This window comes from Megalobrama amblycephala, linkage group LG4, assembly GCF_018812025.1.
Source record: "Megalobrama amblycephala isolate DHTTF-2021 linkage group LG4, ASM1881202v1, whole genome shotgun sequence".
In the NCBI taxonomy this organism is placed as follows: domain Eukaryota; kingdom Metazoa; phylum Chordata; class Actinopteri; order Cypriniformes; family Xenocyprididae; genus Megalobrama; species Megalobrama amblycephala.
In genome coordinates this window covers 2070169-2087180 of record NC_063047.1, presented here as the reverse complement: position 1 = coordinate 2087180, position 17012 = coordinate 2070169, and the positions used below count along the sequence as shown (strand labels likewise).

The following is a 17012-nucleotide window of genomic DNA, read 5'->3' as shown; positions in this document are numbered from 1 at the left end:
TTTAATTAATTGGAATAGAAGCAAAGTAATACAGTGTTTTAATCGGCAATTATGTTTCTAATTCAATCTTGTTGATTTGATTATTAATGATCAGCTAAAAATTCATGCATGAAGGAATGTATTAAAACATTTATTAAACAGAAATTATTAAACAAACATGACTAACCTCTGATGACACAAATCACATTTAAAAAAGTAATAATGCTAATTAATGCTAAGTGATGATTAAGACAGAAAAAGAAATATATTTTTTTGTTTAATCTTAAATCAGATTGCCATTGGTTGCATATTCAGTTTAGTCACAGTGTTGGATTTTGTCGTGCCATTGCTTGGTGCCATTTAGCTTTAGTGACCGCACGGATCTGCTCCAGCAGTTTCACTCTGTTGTTTATGATGTTTCTTCCAGCGACCTTCATGAGATCAGTGATCATCTCAGCGCTGTAAGGACCTTGAAAAGTCGTATATTTGTTCCTCCAGGCCTCAATTTTGTCTGAAGAAACATAAACACACTTAAATCAGAACACAGTTGGATAATTTAGTTTCATTCAGGACATTGTAAGACTTTAACTTGCCTCCACAGTTGACCATATTAAAGAGAGGGATGTGGATCACTGTTGGAGTGTTTTGGCCTTTGAACACATAGAAGTCCTTCGGTCTGTCTGAGAGTTCATTGGCTATGTTGGCCTCTGGAAAAGGGATGTTTAGTTTGTTGCACATCTCAGCAGCTTCCTTCACTGTCTGCGGTAGAAAAGCATTGAGTAACATCACTCTATGCTTGTTATTAAATGCTCATCTTGAACTAGCTCTCTTCTTCTTCTTCTTCTTCTTCTCTATTAGAATTCCAGCAGTGTAGACACTGCTAAGTGTATTACTGCCCTCCACAGGTCAAAGTTAGAACTAATTGTTATATACTTGCACTAGCATATTGAATATGACAATTTAGTTCAAACTTTGACCTGTGGAGGGCAGTAATACACTTAGCAGTTCCCTTTCGAAGGGAACTCCACTCTGCGTTGAACAGAACGCATTGGGGAACCGTCACGTGACCCAGGTGTCGAAAGCACTATCCAACAATTCCAATTGCTATTGGCCGGCGACAGCCTATGACGTCATACGGCGCGACCCGGATGTATAAAGGGAGCGCCTGGAGAGACAGCCACTATCTTTTTCGTCTTTCGGTCCTGTTCTGTCTGATTGCATCTATACCATAAGACTCCGGTAAGGTTTTCTATATATACCTTACAAACGTTCATGACAGTGTGTTTATCCGTGTCCCAAGGTTTGACACTTGATATACATATTTTTCTGAGCGTTTTCTGTCTGGAGAGGAGCACGCATACACAGTGCTTGAGGGCACTGCTGTGTGTCTGTCTGTTGTTTACTCTGTTCTCGTTGGTACTCTTCCCGAGGGAAGAGCTGTCTGCATCTCTGCCTGGTGGTTCTGGCCCGTTTGTGTTAAGGTTTAACGGTGGCTGCAATCATAGGGCTTGCGGATGAGCTCGTTGGGAAGTTTGAGAAAGTTTTATTCTCTCAACTTCCCTGGGGCTGGCGAGAGCGACCGGATGACGATGACGTTTGTGTTTGACGTCATCGCGTCCGGCGGCGAGCGCTCCTCTGGCGGGTGTATGCGAGCTGCTGTGTGTTTGGGACACGCTTCTTGTCGGGCTGCGGCTGCCGGGAGGGCGCGTTAAGAAAGGGGCCGCGCGTGGACGGTTCGGCGAGCGGTTCCTTTCTGTCCATTAATACGGCAGCTTCCATACTTTCCATTCCGTTCTGATCTCCGCTTTTGAGATCGGTGAGGAATGGGAAAAACCCCTAGCCATTCAGATTTGTATCTGAACCCGGACAGACGGGAGGGGGAGGAAGAGCGAGTGAGACGGGTGATCGATTGTAAACACTGTTGCGTTTGTGATCAATCTCCCAGCTAGATAGGGCGCTTTATAGCTACCCTCTCCTCTTCTTCTTCCACCTCTTGTGTGTATATGTATATATAAGCATATGTCATGCTCAGATGCTTCTTATGGTCAGATTGATGGCTGGGCCCATAGTCATTGTTTCTATCAGCCCGCTGTTTCTGTTTGATAGTGAGAGGATCTTTTAGCTTAAAGAACCTTAGATTCCATCCTTTTATGTTAAAAGGAGCATTAGGAGTTTTTGGTTTTTGAGCTGCAGGAGGGTCTATATTTTATTCATTTAAAATAAGACCTTATTTCCTGTATATTTTTCTGAGCATGTAGTCAGGAAAATTAGGGTTTTTTTGGCATACTGAAGTTGATAGTACTTGTCACTTCAGCTAATATATAGATGTTTAGGTCGGCCTTAATCAGCCGCCTGACATTGTTTGCTTGTGAGCTTCACTTTCTTTCTCTTATCCATGAGATTTGGAGGTGAAGCCCGGGCTTCACTAGGCTTGTGGCCCTGTAAGAAGGCCCGTAGCTTAGCGGCTAGGCTAGAGCTAGGTTTGGTTTGTTATTTACATAACCTTATGTTTACTATCCCTGATTAGGTTGCATAGTTCCTAGTTCTGGCCTCCTCCCGAGGGAGTTGTTAGGCCGTATGCCATTATCCCCTTGCTTGTGTAGGTGCAATTGTGAGATTAACAGCTAGGTCGTAGACTGTTTTGACTCCCTGATGCTGTCTCTCAGGTGGTAGGCCATTATATTTGCGTAGATAAGTTATGCAGGTTTGCTAGGCCCCACTTCCTAGAACTTTCATGCTAAGGGAAATGAATTCCTCTGAGCCACTTGATATTTGTATTTATCAAGTTTGATTGGACGATGCTAGTTTTTAGTCTTTCGTCTTCTAGGCTTAGAACAGATTTGAGGATCTGTAAGGGAATGTTTTTCCTTTTAAATAGCATGTATTTCAAAGTTTTATGTTACTTTGAGTTCTAGATTTTTGCCCTACATATATATATGTGAGCTTACTTATGCTGCCACAGGTTAGCACCTGTTCTCTCAATAGTAGGCCCTTTTTGCTGTAAAGCGGCCTCTATTTGAGAGGATGGTGACTACATATTCCTCAGTTAAGAGGTGTATTTGTGTCACTGAGTGCATCACCTGTTGGATTGCATACTCAGGGTAGTTAGAACCACTTTTTGAGGAAAGTTGGTATCTATTTTTAGCTCCCTGGTGATCTTGTTAGCGGTTATATTGCATATAACTCGGATTGTAAGCTTTATGATATTTAGCCTCCTTCTAGTTAGCAGTTGTCATGCTGATTAACTGATCATGGTTTGCTCACATATGTACACTACCACAGGCCCTGCCATGTGTTTGTTTGAGTTAGTAGGCCTTATAGCCTCCCTTAGACCACGTTGGCTTTGTTTGGTTCCCTTTAGTCACATGTTTAGGGTACATTGCCTGTTGGAATGTTTAGTTGTATGTGAGCTTAATATGCTGCCACAGGTTGGCACCCGCTTATATATAGCAGGCCCTTTTTGAAAGAAAAGCGGCCACTATTTAAGTGTTCGGTGAACCCTTTCCCCGTGTTACAGAGTGCATTGCCTGTCGGATTGCATACTCAGGGTAGCTAGATCACTTTTTGAGAAAAGTTCGTATCTGTCAGCTCCCTTTCAGTTATCTGTTTATCAGCTATATTGCATATAACGGTGATTGTAGGCTGGATTGTTCAGCCTCCTTCTAGTTTGCAATAATTTCATATTGGCTGTTTAATGGATATCAGTTTGCTCACATACTGTTTTATTATTACACTGCTTCAGGCCCTGCAGCATGTTTGTTTGAGGTGGTAGGCTTAACTAGCCTCCCTTAGACCATGTTGGTTGTATTGGTTCCCCATAGTCACAAGAACTTAGGGTACTTTGCCTGTTTGGAAAGTGTAGCCTAGCACAGGTAGTAGTTGGCTTCCCATAGTTAGTGGGTTAGAGCTGGTTCCCTGTAAGCTTGGTTCCCTGGGAATTCACGAGCTGAAGCCACGTGTCACTGGATCGGCAGGCCACTTCAGGCCTCCTTTTTAGTTTGCACGTTGGCACAGATTGTGTTTTTCTGTGCGGCTCTGGATGAGATGTCAGTAGTGAAACCTTACTGAGGTTTGGTTTAACCTATTGTTGCCTCTGAGTCGATGATTCTAGTTGAGCTAAGAGCCACCTAGCGCTTAGGTTGGAGCTTTGTGCTCCTGGAAACGGCCACGAGACTTACGCCGTGTGTCCTGAAGGATGCTAAGCCTGCGGGCCGCCCTTTTTGGATACACTAGTGTTTGTTTAGGTGTATTTCTCTCTGAGAACTATTTCTATACACTTTCATTGGCCAGGGGCCCAAGTGGTAGATTCAACCCCCTCTTTTGCGGGCTGTTTACCAGGCTTGGGACCTAAACACTGCCACGAGCTGATGCCACGTGTCTGTTGAGGTTATAGGCCTTCCAGGCCTTCCTTAATACGTGTTGGCGTACGCTGTACTCCTCTTGCTTAAAGAGTAAATGGTGCTTTTACTGAGTACACTGCTCGTTGGATTGTGTTGGGTGGATTATCATAAGAGCACTGTGCAGCTTTCTATTGCTGCCATGGAAGTTGTCTGTCTGCCGCCGGCTTAGACAGATGTTCAGAATGGCTTTACCAGAAACAGGCCTCTTTCTGAAGTTTACTTCTGTCTTTATGTATATAGAACTGTTGTCATGTTGTAGCCCCTCTCGGGCCTCCATGAGTATGTGCTCTTGGCATAGTCTACCTGTTAGGTGAGCTCTGCGCTTCCCCTTGGGGTTTGTAATAGTGCTTAGCTCCCTAAGCTGATTATGATGGTTCGGCCTTGATCAGGCCCCGTCTTAAGCGTCAGCCCCAGGCTGGTTTGTGCTCCCCTTTTCAGGGTTTTCAGCGCACAGCCTCCTCAGTGCGTTAATTAAGCACTGGGTAGATCCTAGGTTGAGCGGATTATCTCCCCTCGATATGAGGGTTCATAGCACTCAGCTGAGTTCTGCTCTCCAGGATGCCCATCTCTACGCGTGGGTCTGAGCTGGTTTCTGCCTTTCTGCAGTCACTCTTACCTACTATCTTCCTGAAGAATGCGTTTTAGAGGCTCTGTATTCAGACAGGGTTGGCCTGAACTGAGTCTGTTCCCTGAGAAGACCAGGTCGGCCTCCCTGGTGGCAATGAGGGTGACCTTGCTCCCCTCATGAGTGACTGGCCGAGGTTCCCTTTGGTTCCTTGGCCACATTCCCTTAAAGGAACCACTTTTCTCACAAGAAAATTGGGTTCTAGACGCCTTAGCGTTTCTCTAGGCTCTATTTGTTAAAAGAGAAAGGTAGAAGCCTGTGGGAAGGTCAGCTTGGGCTGTTGGCCAAAGGGAATGCTGTCACTGACAGCCTGGTGTGACCCGAGGGGGAGTTGCTGGGCAGTTTGAGAACTGCCTTGAGGTCTTTGCCTCAGCCATATTTTTTGGCAGGCACTCCCCTCCAGCATGGCGGTGTGGGTATATCGTTCCCCAATGCGTTCTGTTCAACGCAGAGTGGAGTTCCCTTCGAAAGGGAACGTCTCAGGTTACGTATGTAACCATAGTTCCCTGAGAGCAGGGAACGAGACTCTGCGTTCCTTTGCCATGCTTCAGGTTGCCTGCCTTCAGAACAGTCCCTCAAGATGATAAGATAGTGACTGTCTCTCCAGGCGCTCCCTTTATACATCCGGGTCGCGCCGTATGACGTCATAGGCTGTCGCCGGCCAATAGCAATTGGAGTTGTTGGATAGTGCTTTCGACACCTGGGTCACGTGACGGTTCCCCAATGCATTCTGTTCAACGCAGAGTCTCGTTCCCTGTTCTCAGGGAACTATGGTTACATACGTAACCTGAGACGTTTCTACACTGACAGAATTCTAATAGAGAAGAAGAAGAGAGCTAGTTCAAGATGAGCATTTATGGTTAAAATGTATATATTTCTTTTTTTATTACTTATTTATTTATTTTTTTAGCAAATGAGTGATGGTTTCTTTAGATAAGATTCTTATTCCTCATCTGGGATCGTGTAGAACACTTTGAAGCTGCACTGAAACTGTAATTTTGACCTTCAACCGTTTGGAGGCCATTGAAGTCCACTATAAGGAGAAAAATCCTGGAATGTTTTCATCAAAAACCTTAATTTCTTTTCTTTTCCTTAATCGTTTAAGGCACAGCTAGTGGACTATCCCTTACATATACCACATAATAAAGATGGTTAAAATTAAACAATTTAAACACAGCTTTTCTTGTTTTACCTGTTAAAAATGACACACAGCATTTGTTATTATGTCAATGTTTTTAAAATTCTGTATATTTTAGGTTCTGATGGTCACTATGAATGTAAGGAGGAAAAAAGATTCTTCAAAAAAATCCCATTTTGTGTTTCACAGAAGAACGAAAGTCATTCAGGTTTGGAATGACATAAGTGTGAGTAAATGATGCCAGAATGTACTGTTTTGGGAGGGAACTATTCCTTTAAATGAGCTTTTATGAGAGTATGTGTGCATTATTTAGAGATATTATATATGCATATAGTACCGTGAAAGGATCATCACCCGCGCTGAAGTCCAGAGAAATGATGAGGTCGATGTCTCTCTCTTTTCTCAGCACTGAGAAGTAGGGTGAGTTCAGCAACAGTCCAGCATCTTCATAGTCTCTCGTCTCACTTTTCAGAAGAGCGGCGGGCACTGTTGGATCTGACAGTATTGGTGTGAGAGATCAGTGTGAAATGAGTCTGTTTATTAATCATACTAAAGTCCAGTGAACAGCAGATCTGTTCTCACCTGTCATGTTATGAAGGAAGTTATAATTCCTGCCCCAGATCCACTGAACCAAACATCTGCAAATGCTCAAGCAAACATCTGTACAACAAATACACTCTTCAAAATTATTTTTTTTAATGTTTTTCAGTTCTTCAGTCAGTAAATGGTTCTTTTGTTATTATCAAGAACATTTTGGCTGTATAGACGTGACTGCATGGTAGATTAAAAATGTTTCATTTCAGGATCTTCAGATCAATATTTTTGTCATTTATCAATGTTTTTAGCTTGAAAAAAACTAGCACATATCTTGTTTTCTAAAGAACTAGAGAATTAAAAATTCTTTGTTCTCAGTCGCAACTACTAAAAACATTAAAAGTCCAGTGATTTACACTTCAATCTGGCTATAAGATCAAAAGTGAGAGACCCTGTGATGGACTGTCCGTTACACTGTTTTATAGGCTCCAGTATCAAATATTAGAGACAGATCAACCTACCAAATGGCCAGAAATTGAACCGACCACTCAAAAAGTTGCATACATCCATGGTGTATTGCTCCATGTACAGTTTTGCTGCTTTTTTGTCAGCTATTTTTTCAGCATTCAGTTTTTCCACCTGAAAAATTAGCTGACTTTTGCCTCCAGCGAGGTCTGTGAAACGAGGGGCACATGTACATTAGTGAGTTCATCTTAATGTAGTTTGTGTGTCAATAAGCAAAACATTGAAAATATGTTTTTCGGTAAACAAACACTCCGGAGAGGTAGTACGTCTTTCCTTCATGTCCTTGTTTTCATTGCATCAATACCCTCACTTTTTCTTGGACAGCAATGGTGGAAATGTTTACCTGTCAGCTTTGTTCTGATGTCTTTATCAAAAGCAGAAGGATCAGCGCCTTTCAACATCGCGAGATTCATGTTCACAAGGTTCAAGAGCACCTGGTGACATTCGTCTGTAGGTGGGGAGTTTGGATCTTTTGAAGGAAGCAGAAATTAAACATGAACACACTGCAAAAATGTCTTGAATGCCAGCACATCAGTTTTATCATGTTCACACTGAAAACTAAAGATGCCTCAAATGATTCAGTTGAGTTCCCTTTAGCACTGAGAATCCAGCTCTGTGGTTCTGGAATCACCTTAATCATTACACCAAGATCTCAGAGTGCTTTGAGGGTCATTGGAGGACAGTCAGCTGATACCGAATAAACCCAGTACTCGAGACTACCGGTACTGTAGAAAGATTGGTTTCGATATATATTTAAAGATGTGAGCTTTTTTGTAGATTTTTTAGAATATTTAATTTGTCAGTGTGTAGCTTGAACATTTGCTTGGCCATGAAAGATTGATCAACACATTTTAATACATGGAACTTATCAATAAATAAATGCAATACAATTCTTTACCTTGCCTCATTTTCTCAGATTTCTTTTTTATTTCAGGTAGTAAAAGATCTGAAAACAAAATCAAATGGAACCATGAGTTCACATGATATAATGAAATAACATGGAGCAGAATTAAATAGTCAGAACAAGTACACTTGTACCTTTTATCCATTTCCAGAGCTCCTCTTCATCAGCTAAAACGCTGCTACACAAAGCTGCAGAAAACACGCAATGACACGTTGAAACTAATTGTATCTCCACAGCTTCATGAAACAGCTCACTACTGTACTGCATTTTAGTCTGTACTGTATTTTAGACTATAATTTAGGTCAATAAAATGTAATGCGTATTAGTAAGTTGATATTACAAATAATATTGTTACCTTGCAGGTACAGCATGTCAATTTCATCCTGCGGCTTCTTCTTAGAGCCATTGTCAAACTGACTGCCAAAGCTGGAAGTGTTCACAAACGCTCCAGTGAGAGAATAACCTGCTTCATGTGGAGTGATCTCAAACCAGGGGTCTGCAGACAGAAACACGTCTATATAACAGCTGAAACAAACACATTAACTTTCTGTCACTTTCAGGTAAACACAGACCGCCTTCCTTGCGCTGTTTGCAGTGCTTGTCGATCACTGTGTAGATGGGAAACGGGTCTTTACTGTGCTGGTCCTGCTGATCTGTGAGTGTGTGTTCGTCTATCTGAAGAGAAATGTTTTTTATAGCATCATATTGTTTATAAAATTTAAGTGATGACATTCACATGTTCTGCGTAAGGTTCTCTTAGTTCACCCTAAAATGAAAATCAAGTCATAATTTACTGTCTGGTGTTATTCTAATGCTGTATGCCCTTCTTTCTTTTTTGGACCACAAAAAGAGAATTTTTTGTGTCCCACTCAAAGTGTTCTGGGGGTTTATAATAGGGTTTGGTGAAAAACGACCTAAAATTTAATGTATCATTTAAAGGTGCAATATGTATGGACCTCCCAGCGAGAGTCCTAAACACTATTTCTGAGGCTAGAGCCCCGTCCACTAAACATCTGTACGCCTTTAAGTGGTCCGTTTTCTCTGACTGGTGTGCAGTCCGGAATAAAGACCCTACTTCCTGTGATTTTCTCATTTCTACAGGAACTGATGGACACAAGGCGCACCCCTTCCATGCTCAAAGACTATGTAGTGGCCATAGCAGCATACCATGCTCTTGGGGCCCGGCCAGTCTCTCACTTATCACTTGGTTGTTCATTGGCTGAACCCCCCTTGTCCCCTTACCATCCCAACATTGGACCTGTCGACGGTCCTTAGGGCCCTCAATGCACCCCCCTTCGAGCCGCTGTAGTCAGCCGAGCTATGGCCACTTTCACTAAGAGTGCCCACCTGATAGCACTAGCATCAATCAAGCAAGTGAGTGACTTGCAGGCACTTTCTGTGAGTGCAACTTGTCTTGAGTTTGGGCCTAGCAACTGTAAAGCTGTCCTCAAATCAAGGCATGGCTATGTGCCTAAGGTGCTCTCTACTCAGTTCAGAGCAAAGGTCATTACCCTGATTGCCCATTTCGAAAGACGAGTAAGTATTACACTTACTCTGCCCTGTCTGGGCCTTAAGAGTTCATATTGAACGCTCTTCCCTGACTTCAGACAGTCAGAGCAGCTCTTTGTGTGCTTCAGAGGCTGCACCAAAGGGCTTCCAGTCATGAAGCAGAGATTATCCCACTGGATAGTGGAAGCCATTGCATTGGCTTACACTTTGATGGGTCTGCAGTGCCCCATCGGTGTAAGAACACACTCCACCAGAGGCATGACCTCTTCCTGTGTGTGGTCCAGGTGTCTTAGGACTTAGAATGTTTGTCGTTCTGCTATCATAGCATGGTGCAGTTGGACTTTGTTCCCATAGCATCTAGCGACGCAATACAAGTGAACCATATCAAAAGGGAATGTACTTGGTTACTAATGTATCCTTGGTTCCCTGAGATAACGGGAACGAGTATTGTGTAGCTGGCCATGCAATTATGCTACATGACTAGGCGTTCGTCGCTTCAGTCAAGTTAATCTGAATCTTTTGGCAATACGAGCCTGCTCCGCCCATTCTGGCGGGGGTAACGCACCGATTGGTTCACGCAGATCTTCTGCAGCACCATAGGTTTGTGCAGATTACACTGCTCAGCCAATATGTTTGTGCAGATTCCTCCACTGCAATGGCTTGTGCAGTTTCACTGCGTGATTCAATAAGGTTTTAGCATTCGGCGAAAAAGGAGTTCTTCCCATAACATTTAGTGACACAAAACTCGTTCCCGATATCACTGGGAACTGAGGTTACGTTAGTAACTTAGTGTGATTTATTTTCATTTTAGGGTGAACTATCCCTTTAATTGTACAAATAAAGAGGTACATTAGGCACCATTCAGGGTTCTTTAGATCACCATACAGGCTGTGAGGTCAGGTGCGATTATAAGTTATAGCATGAGTTCAATTAAAAATATATCAGCTCATCAATATTTTAATTTTATTTTAACAAAAAGGATTTAACTCCAAATACGGACATTACAATGTAGGGACTTATACTTTTGCATACAGCATAACATACAGTATAATTCCTGACAGCTAAAACAATTTGTGCCTGTTAAAACTGTTAATAATAATAATTAAAGACGTGTAAATAAAAGCTGCAAATTGCAGAGGGCAGTTTCACTAATTTCTCATAATTCAAAACTGTGATCCACAATCAAGTCTTTCTCAATGTTGGCGAATATTTTTGCATGTTACTCTTGGCACATACATTGTTGTCAAAACTTCTGAGGCCTTAGGGAAAATGCTTGAAAATGCTATGCTTGAAATTTGAAAACTTTTTATTTGCATTTGATATTATCAGCATAACAGCTGCATGTATGTGTCCTATATAACAGATGATGGCAGATTAGTTGTAGTTTGTAATGTAAAACAAAATAAACAAACTAAAAGCTCCCACACTTGAAGGCCTTCTAAGACTAAATAGGACCACCACTACCAACATAAAGATCATAAATCATGTAAGTCATAGAGTGTTGTATTATGAATAGTTACTGACCTCTTTCATATATGTTGAGACGAACATCACTGCCCAGACATCAGTCAAGCTGAAGAAGTCTTTCCCATAGTAATATTTCTTCAGTTTGGAAACTGTGTCTATCCAGTTGACTCCAGGACCGTTGAGTCTCTTGATGATCTTGTCTTTCACAGTCTCTAGTTTGGTGGACCAGTCTGGTTCCTGATATAAGGAGGCCATGCACCTTCAGAGGAAGAACATACTTTCATTTTTGACATTCACCCCATCTGTGTGTATGTGTGTGATTTGTCTCTCAGGGTACATACCAGGTGGATCCAGAGACTCCGCTCAGATAAAGAATGCAGTCCAGAAGACCTGTTTTCTGGAGCTGAACCAGGGATCCCAGCAATCCCACCATGGCTCTTTGCCCTCCTCCAGAACCCAGTAAGGCAATGTTTGGCACCTCATTCTGAAATGCAAAGCATGAGTCAATTTCACAATCTAGAGCAGGGATGTCTAAATCTCGGCCCTGGAGGGTCACTGTCCTGCAGAGTTCAACTCCAACTTGCCTCAACAACCTGCCTGGAAGTATGCCTACTAAGACCTTGTTTAGCTGGTTCAGCTGTGTTTAGTTAGGATTGGAGCTAAACTTTGCAGGACAGTGGTCCTCCAGGAACAGGACTGGACACTGTTCTAGAAAGTGAAGTTGATGTTTAACATCTGATGTTCATCAGCCATAACCAGTCTAATATATGAAGTGTAACATAAGATGTTTTACCTGGCCACACTGTATCTGCATCTTCTGCAGGCTTTGTTGAACAGTGTCTCTCCGTTTGACTACAAACTCTTCCTCATTTTTATTCAGAGAGTGTTCGATTCTCACCTCACCACTGCAGCAACAGACAGACAGACCAGTGCTGAACTTAACATGACTTATTTAATATATTTAGATATAAAATATTCTACATTTGAATACAGTTTAGTCTGTAGTTCGTTTTAAAAAGTTATTGTCAGAATGTTATATAATTTCTGAGCAGAATTACCTTTCCTTGGGTTTAGATGCACTCATCTATAAAACAATAGAGTTGACATTAATTTACATTTCTATTATTTGAAAACTATAAACAAAAAAAAAATGTTTTAAAAATCATTCGATATATAAACTAATTATTGTGTAGTTTCTGCTTTGATAGAATCAGATAAATGATTGCTTTAAGTCCTAATTGTTGCATCAAAATTGTAGCAGTTGTAGAGGTTTCAAACATGCAATTATTTATAGTATATTTAAATAACATTGTAGATTTTGTTGCTTGGAAAATTGAAAACTTTATCACATTGAAATACGAATCCCCTAAATCATTTTTCACCATGATACTGATTGTGTATTTATACACTTTTGGTAGTGCAGATCATTGTTATTTGCCAAGTTTAATTACTGAAAAATGCATGATTAATTCTACTGTTGTCACATGCTAATCTAATTATAATGACATTTAATTGCCCTGCTTTTGCTGAAAAGAGATTATTTATATAAAGCTTCAAAGATATACTCACTATTCCTGTAAATCCTGCAGTCTTCACTAATAATAAGACAGCCGTTGTCTCTCGGATCAGCAGAAGATGTTCTTTTATAGGGCTCTCAAAGTAAACTACAAGTCTAGACTTGATCATGAAGGGTGGAGGTGATAAACGTTAAGTTATATAATCATATACAACATAAAGGAAACATATTGTTCTGACTGATTGTTATTAGAAGGTATTTTTCTCTTAGAAAAGGGGAAAGGCTTCATGCACGTTGACAGCAGAATTGTTGAACAGGGAAATACTTGTATGTTAAATAAAACATGTGCTGTGGTTTTTCATCCATTTTTTTTTTTTACCATTCTTTACATTATTATTTAGAGCAACATTGTGTTATTTTGATTTAAATGAAAAGATTTAAACTTTTCAAGACTGTCACAAAAGTTCCAAGGGAATGAGATTTCCAGGGAATGCCTGAACTGATCAAATGAATACCTTGAATGCAATATAAGATGCTTTAGATAAATGCATGTAATGTAAATGTAAAAGTTGGTGTTCTTGTTTACCAAGGAGGCATCAGAGCAGTGAAGAGCTTGAGATGAATCATGAGATAAAAAATCACTTACCTAAAAAAAAATCACAAAATTGTTCTGTATCATTTCCAGTCAGTCTGCAAAAAGTGGTTATAAATTATGCAAAATGTATGAAAGTGTATTTATAGGACATACAATTCTTAGAGAAGAGATAATATATGTTTGAAGTATTGAGAATATGCAAAACATAAACCCATACAAATAAACTGCAAACAAAAGTATCTTTTTTGGCTCTTTTTGCTGTGTGTTGGTAGCAAATTTGAGTTTGGCCACCACAGACATTTTATTTTGCAAATGTTTCCACAAATATCATTTCCACCACATGATGCTGCCAAAAACAATTCATGATTTAAGATGTGGTGAAATGTTTGCAACTTTCAGAAACTGACATATCCACTATTAATGTAAAGCCTACTATGGCGATTTTGTTTTATTCTATTGTATGACTTGTGATGCTGTACTGCAATCATTCATTTCTTCTGTCATTTGGGGGAATTTCTCTCTGCTAAAGTGAGAAGAGATTTGCTGCCATGGACACTGAATTCTCCTTATTTGAGAATGTGCATCATCACATTCTGTTGGGAAATACTCTCAGAAAAAAAAAGTGCAAAAGTTGTCACTGGGGCACGATACCAAAAGGTAAACTTTTGTTCCTTTTAGGTAATAATATGTACACTTTAGGTACTAATATGTACCTTTAAGGTACCAATATGCACTCTTTAGGTAAAAAGGTACAGTGTCACCATGATGTCCTGTATTGTCTGCACCTGTTCTCGTTAGTCCCTGATTAGTTTAACTTCCTCCACCTGTGCCTGTTTAGCTCCCTCATCACTCTGTGTGTTTGTACTCCCTGTTCTGTTCATCCTGTGTCGGTTATTGAATGTGGTCATGCTGGTTGCTACTTGTTACTCACCAAGTAAACTTTAATGTTATTCATATCCTGCATCCCTCGTCTTCTTTACACGGTGTAACCGTGACAGACAGCTTTTGTACCTTTTTTGTCTGAGAGTATAATTCATAACATCTTACACAATAAAATGTTATTCCCAGTTATTGATTTAATCACCTTGAACAAAACTGAGAATCACAAACAAGTTTTAGGTTTTGAAATATATGTCATAATTTCAGGGATTCTTATTAGCAAAATAATTGTACAACATAAAATTTTTTTTTACATCCATCCAATCTCCAAACCGCGTGTCCTAAGCAGGGTCACGGGGATGCTGTCAGCGTCTGGGGCCGAAAGTAGGGAAACACACTGGATTTACGGCGTGATGGAAACGTTTTATGTACTGGTTTTAGAATTGGTCAAAAGGGAATTTTCAGCATGAAATGTACAGGATGCTCAGGTCAGAGATCATGTAAACTTATTTAACACAGTAGAACTAACAGTCATATGATTAGCTTAGATCATTGTAAACCAATCACCAGAACAAATCACATTGAAATGACGAGTGACATTGATTTATACCCAACTGTAAGTTTTAAATGTGTATCTGTCTTTCTGTTCAGGGACTCACTCAGTTTTTGTGACCAGTGACCTCCCAGCTATAAATAAAACTTCATTTCTGCAAAGAACAACTTGGAAGTCATGTCAGGTATGTGCTGCACAGCTAAAGAATAGAATTACAAAAGATTCTACGTTCAAAAGCAGAGCAGAGACAGTGATAGTGTTGGAAGACTATAGAGTCACCCTCGGGGTGAGGCTGTAGTATAGTATTAATGATCCTGTGTCGGACCAGTGTACACATGAGAAGGACGGTGAGAGTGTATATGCTAAAGACCTGTGTGGAAGGGAATTACCTTGAGATGTACTATATTCAGGACGGGAATTACCCCGAAGGTACTATAGTATTGTATTGGCACTGTAGTATTGTATTATTTTATATCAACAACTGGAGGTTGTTCGAATTGTCAGTGGTGAAGTCAGATTAGTATTCAAAGTTTCCATGAAAATGGCACCAATTCACCTGTCCTGCATGACTTTAGATTGTCTGGGAGACTGGAGCACCCGGAGGAAACCCACAACAACATGGGGAGAACATCAAGTGTGTGTGTGTGTGTGTGTGTGTGTGTGTTTGAGTGGTCAAACCAGCTAACATGTTCCAAAACAGTTTGGGCTGGTCTAACTGTTTTTTCCAGACATTCATGTCTAATAAAAAGAGAAAAAAAGAGCGTGGGTGGACACAAAAAGATTTTTAGTTCAAATGGCACAACACTAGTTACAGTTTCTGAAAGTTACTTCTCAAAAAGTAGCCTTTCAACACATTTTGATCAATTGTGGGTTATGGTGCCTGGGAAAGGACGGGTTTGGCTTACTTATTTTTGTGAAGTCATGGCCTCGATGTTGAGGGATCGACATTCTATTCATTGTGGCCACAAGTTTTTTTTTGTTTGTTTTTTTTGAGGGAATGTATATGTAACCAACATGTATATGTGACCATATTAGCCCAGTTCTGTCGTCACTGCACTGGCTCCCTACTAAACATCGTATAGATTTTAAAATCTTGCTACTTACTTACAAAACACTAAATGGTTTAGCTCCCCAGTACCTGAGCAAGCTCCTTCACGTCTATTGCAATCTCAGAATTTAGGTCAGTTTATTTTAAAATGTTCACACATTCACTAATATGCCGAAAATGCAAACAGTTCTTGTCTCGTCACATTCAGTTATGAATTACATGAGTCATGATCGCATATTTTCAATGCAAAATGGTGAAATTTCATAAGTTTTGTAGTTTGCATCAGTTTTTTACTGTCAGCTGCTAAACTGTTTAATCACCAGTCAAACTGTTAAAATGCAATGCTAATAAAGTTTAAGAACCCTTCTGTTAAAGTTTCTTTAGGATTTAATTCAGAAAAGTAAATTACAATTAATAAATATATCATAATTTGCAAAATGTGCTAATTTTACTGCCCACTTGGAGAACAATGAGTTTTGTTGTTAAATGCTGTATTTTATGAATGTCTTGGTGTGTCGTTATGAGTCGAATGTGTTATCGACACTGTGAAGATACTCAAAATGTTTTGGGAGAGTGCCACTTTGTGGTCAGAAAATATAATGACATTTTTAAAACTGCTAATTACTTTTGCCTGCTTTTGTCATGACATTGGTCTTGATAGTAAAATGACAACAAAGATACCAATTAGTTGGTTGAGCTTGCTGTACGATATTTTGAATTGTGTTGAAAACCTACTTTTTCAAACTCCTTCTAGACCGTTGGTCCAGTTTTCACCAGATTTGATATGGTGTTGGATATGACAATGTTCATGTATTTGGTCTTGGTGGAGCAGATCTGTCAGACATGCTGCTGTTGCACAAATGGCATACAAACACACACACACACACACACACACACACACACACACAGACACACACACATACAGACAGACACAGTTAGTTTGACCAATCTGGATGTTAAAGAAAGACGAGGAACTGGCAGCTGAGGGTACGTTTACATGACAACAATGTACTAAAAATGCTAAAGTTTTTCCTTTGCATTCTTGAATAGTTTTGAGTACAGACGACAACATTGTCAAAACGTTCCCCGTCCACACAGATCCACAAAAAACAACAAAAAATGCTGTATTCTGCTGCGAGGCCAGTAGTTGCTGATGTCTGAACATGTAATACACATGCACATCGTGTCACCATTTTCACAAGTTTTGTGTTTTTGTTGTAGATAATAATGGTATCATTTTTAAAAACTTGCACTTTGAAACATGTTTTCAAAAGTTTGCATTGTCAGACAAACAGACAGACAAACGCTTTTTTTTTTTTTCCCCCCCGTTGAAAAAGATG

At 40.2% G+C, this 17012-nt stretch overlaps 1 protein-coding gene across 1 annotated transcript; it reads right to left on the bottom strand.

Annotated features, from left to right (window-relative positions):
* On the bottom strand, positions 1 to 12934 carry LOC125266252 (cytosolic phospholipase A2 gamma-like). The gene is made up of 15 exons (XM_048186746.1): positions 12651 to 12934; positions 12140 to 12165; positions 11875 to 11986; positions 11423 to 11565; positions 11139 to 11340; positions 8678 to 8780; positions 8461 to 8601; positions 8240 to 8293; positions 8100 to 8147; positions 7545 to 7670; positions 7198 to 7350; positions 6725 to 6802; positions 6480 to 6637; positions 573 to 738; positions 1 to 490 (listed from the first exon to the last, which is right to left on the bottom strand). The coding sequence occupies exons 1-15, from the start codon at positions 12765 to 12767 to the stop codon at positions 300 to 302; spliced, it is 1818 nt and encodes a 605-aa protein (XP_048042703.1). The 5' UTR covers positions 12768 to 12934; the 3' UTR covers positions 1 to 299.
* Positions 12935 to 17012: the final 4078 nt, after the last annotated feature.

Coding starts and splice junctions, on each gene's coding strand:
- LOC125266252 (XM_048186746.1), bottom strand. CDS start 12,767: ATGATCAAGTCTAGACTTGTAGTTTACTTTGAGAGCCCTATAAAAGAA. Junction 11,566..11,874: donor TGCAGATACAGTGTGGCCAG/GTAAAACATCTT, acceptor TTTGCATTTCAG/AATGAGGTGCCAAACATTGC. Junction 7,351..7,544: donor CATCAGAACAAAGCTGACAG/GTAAACATTTCC, acceptor CTCGTTTCACAG/ACCTCGCTGGAGGCAAAAGT.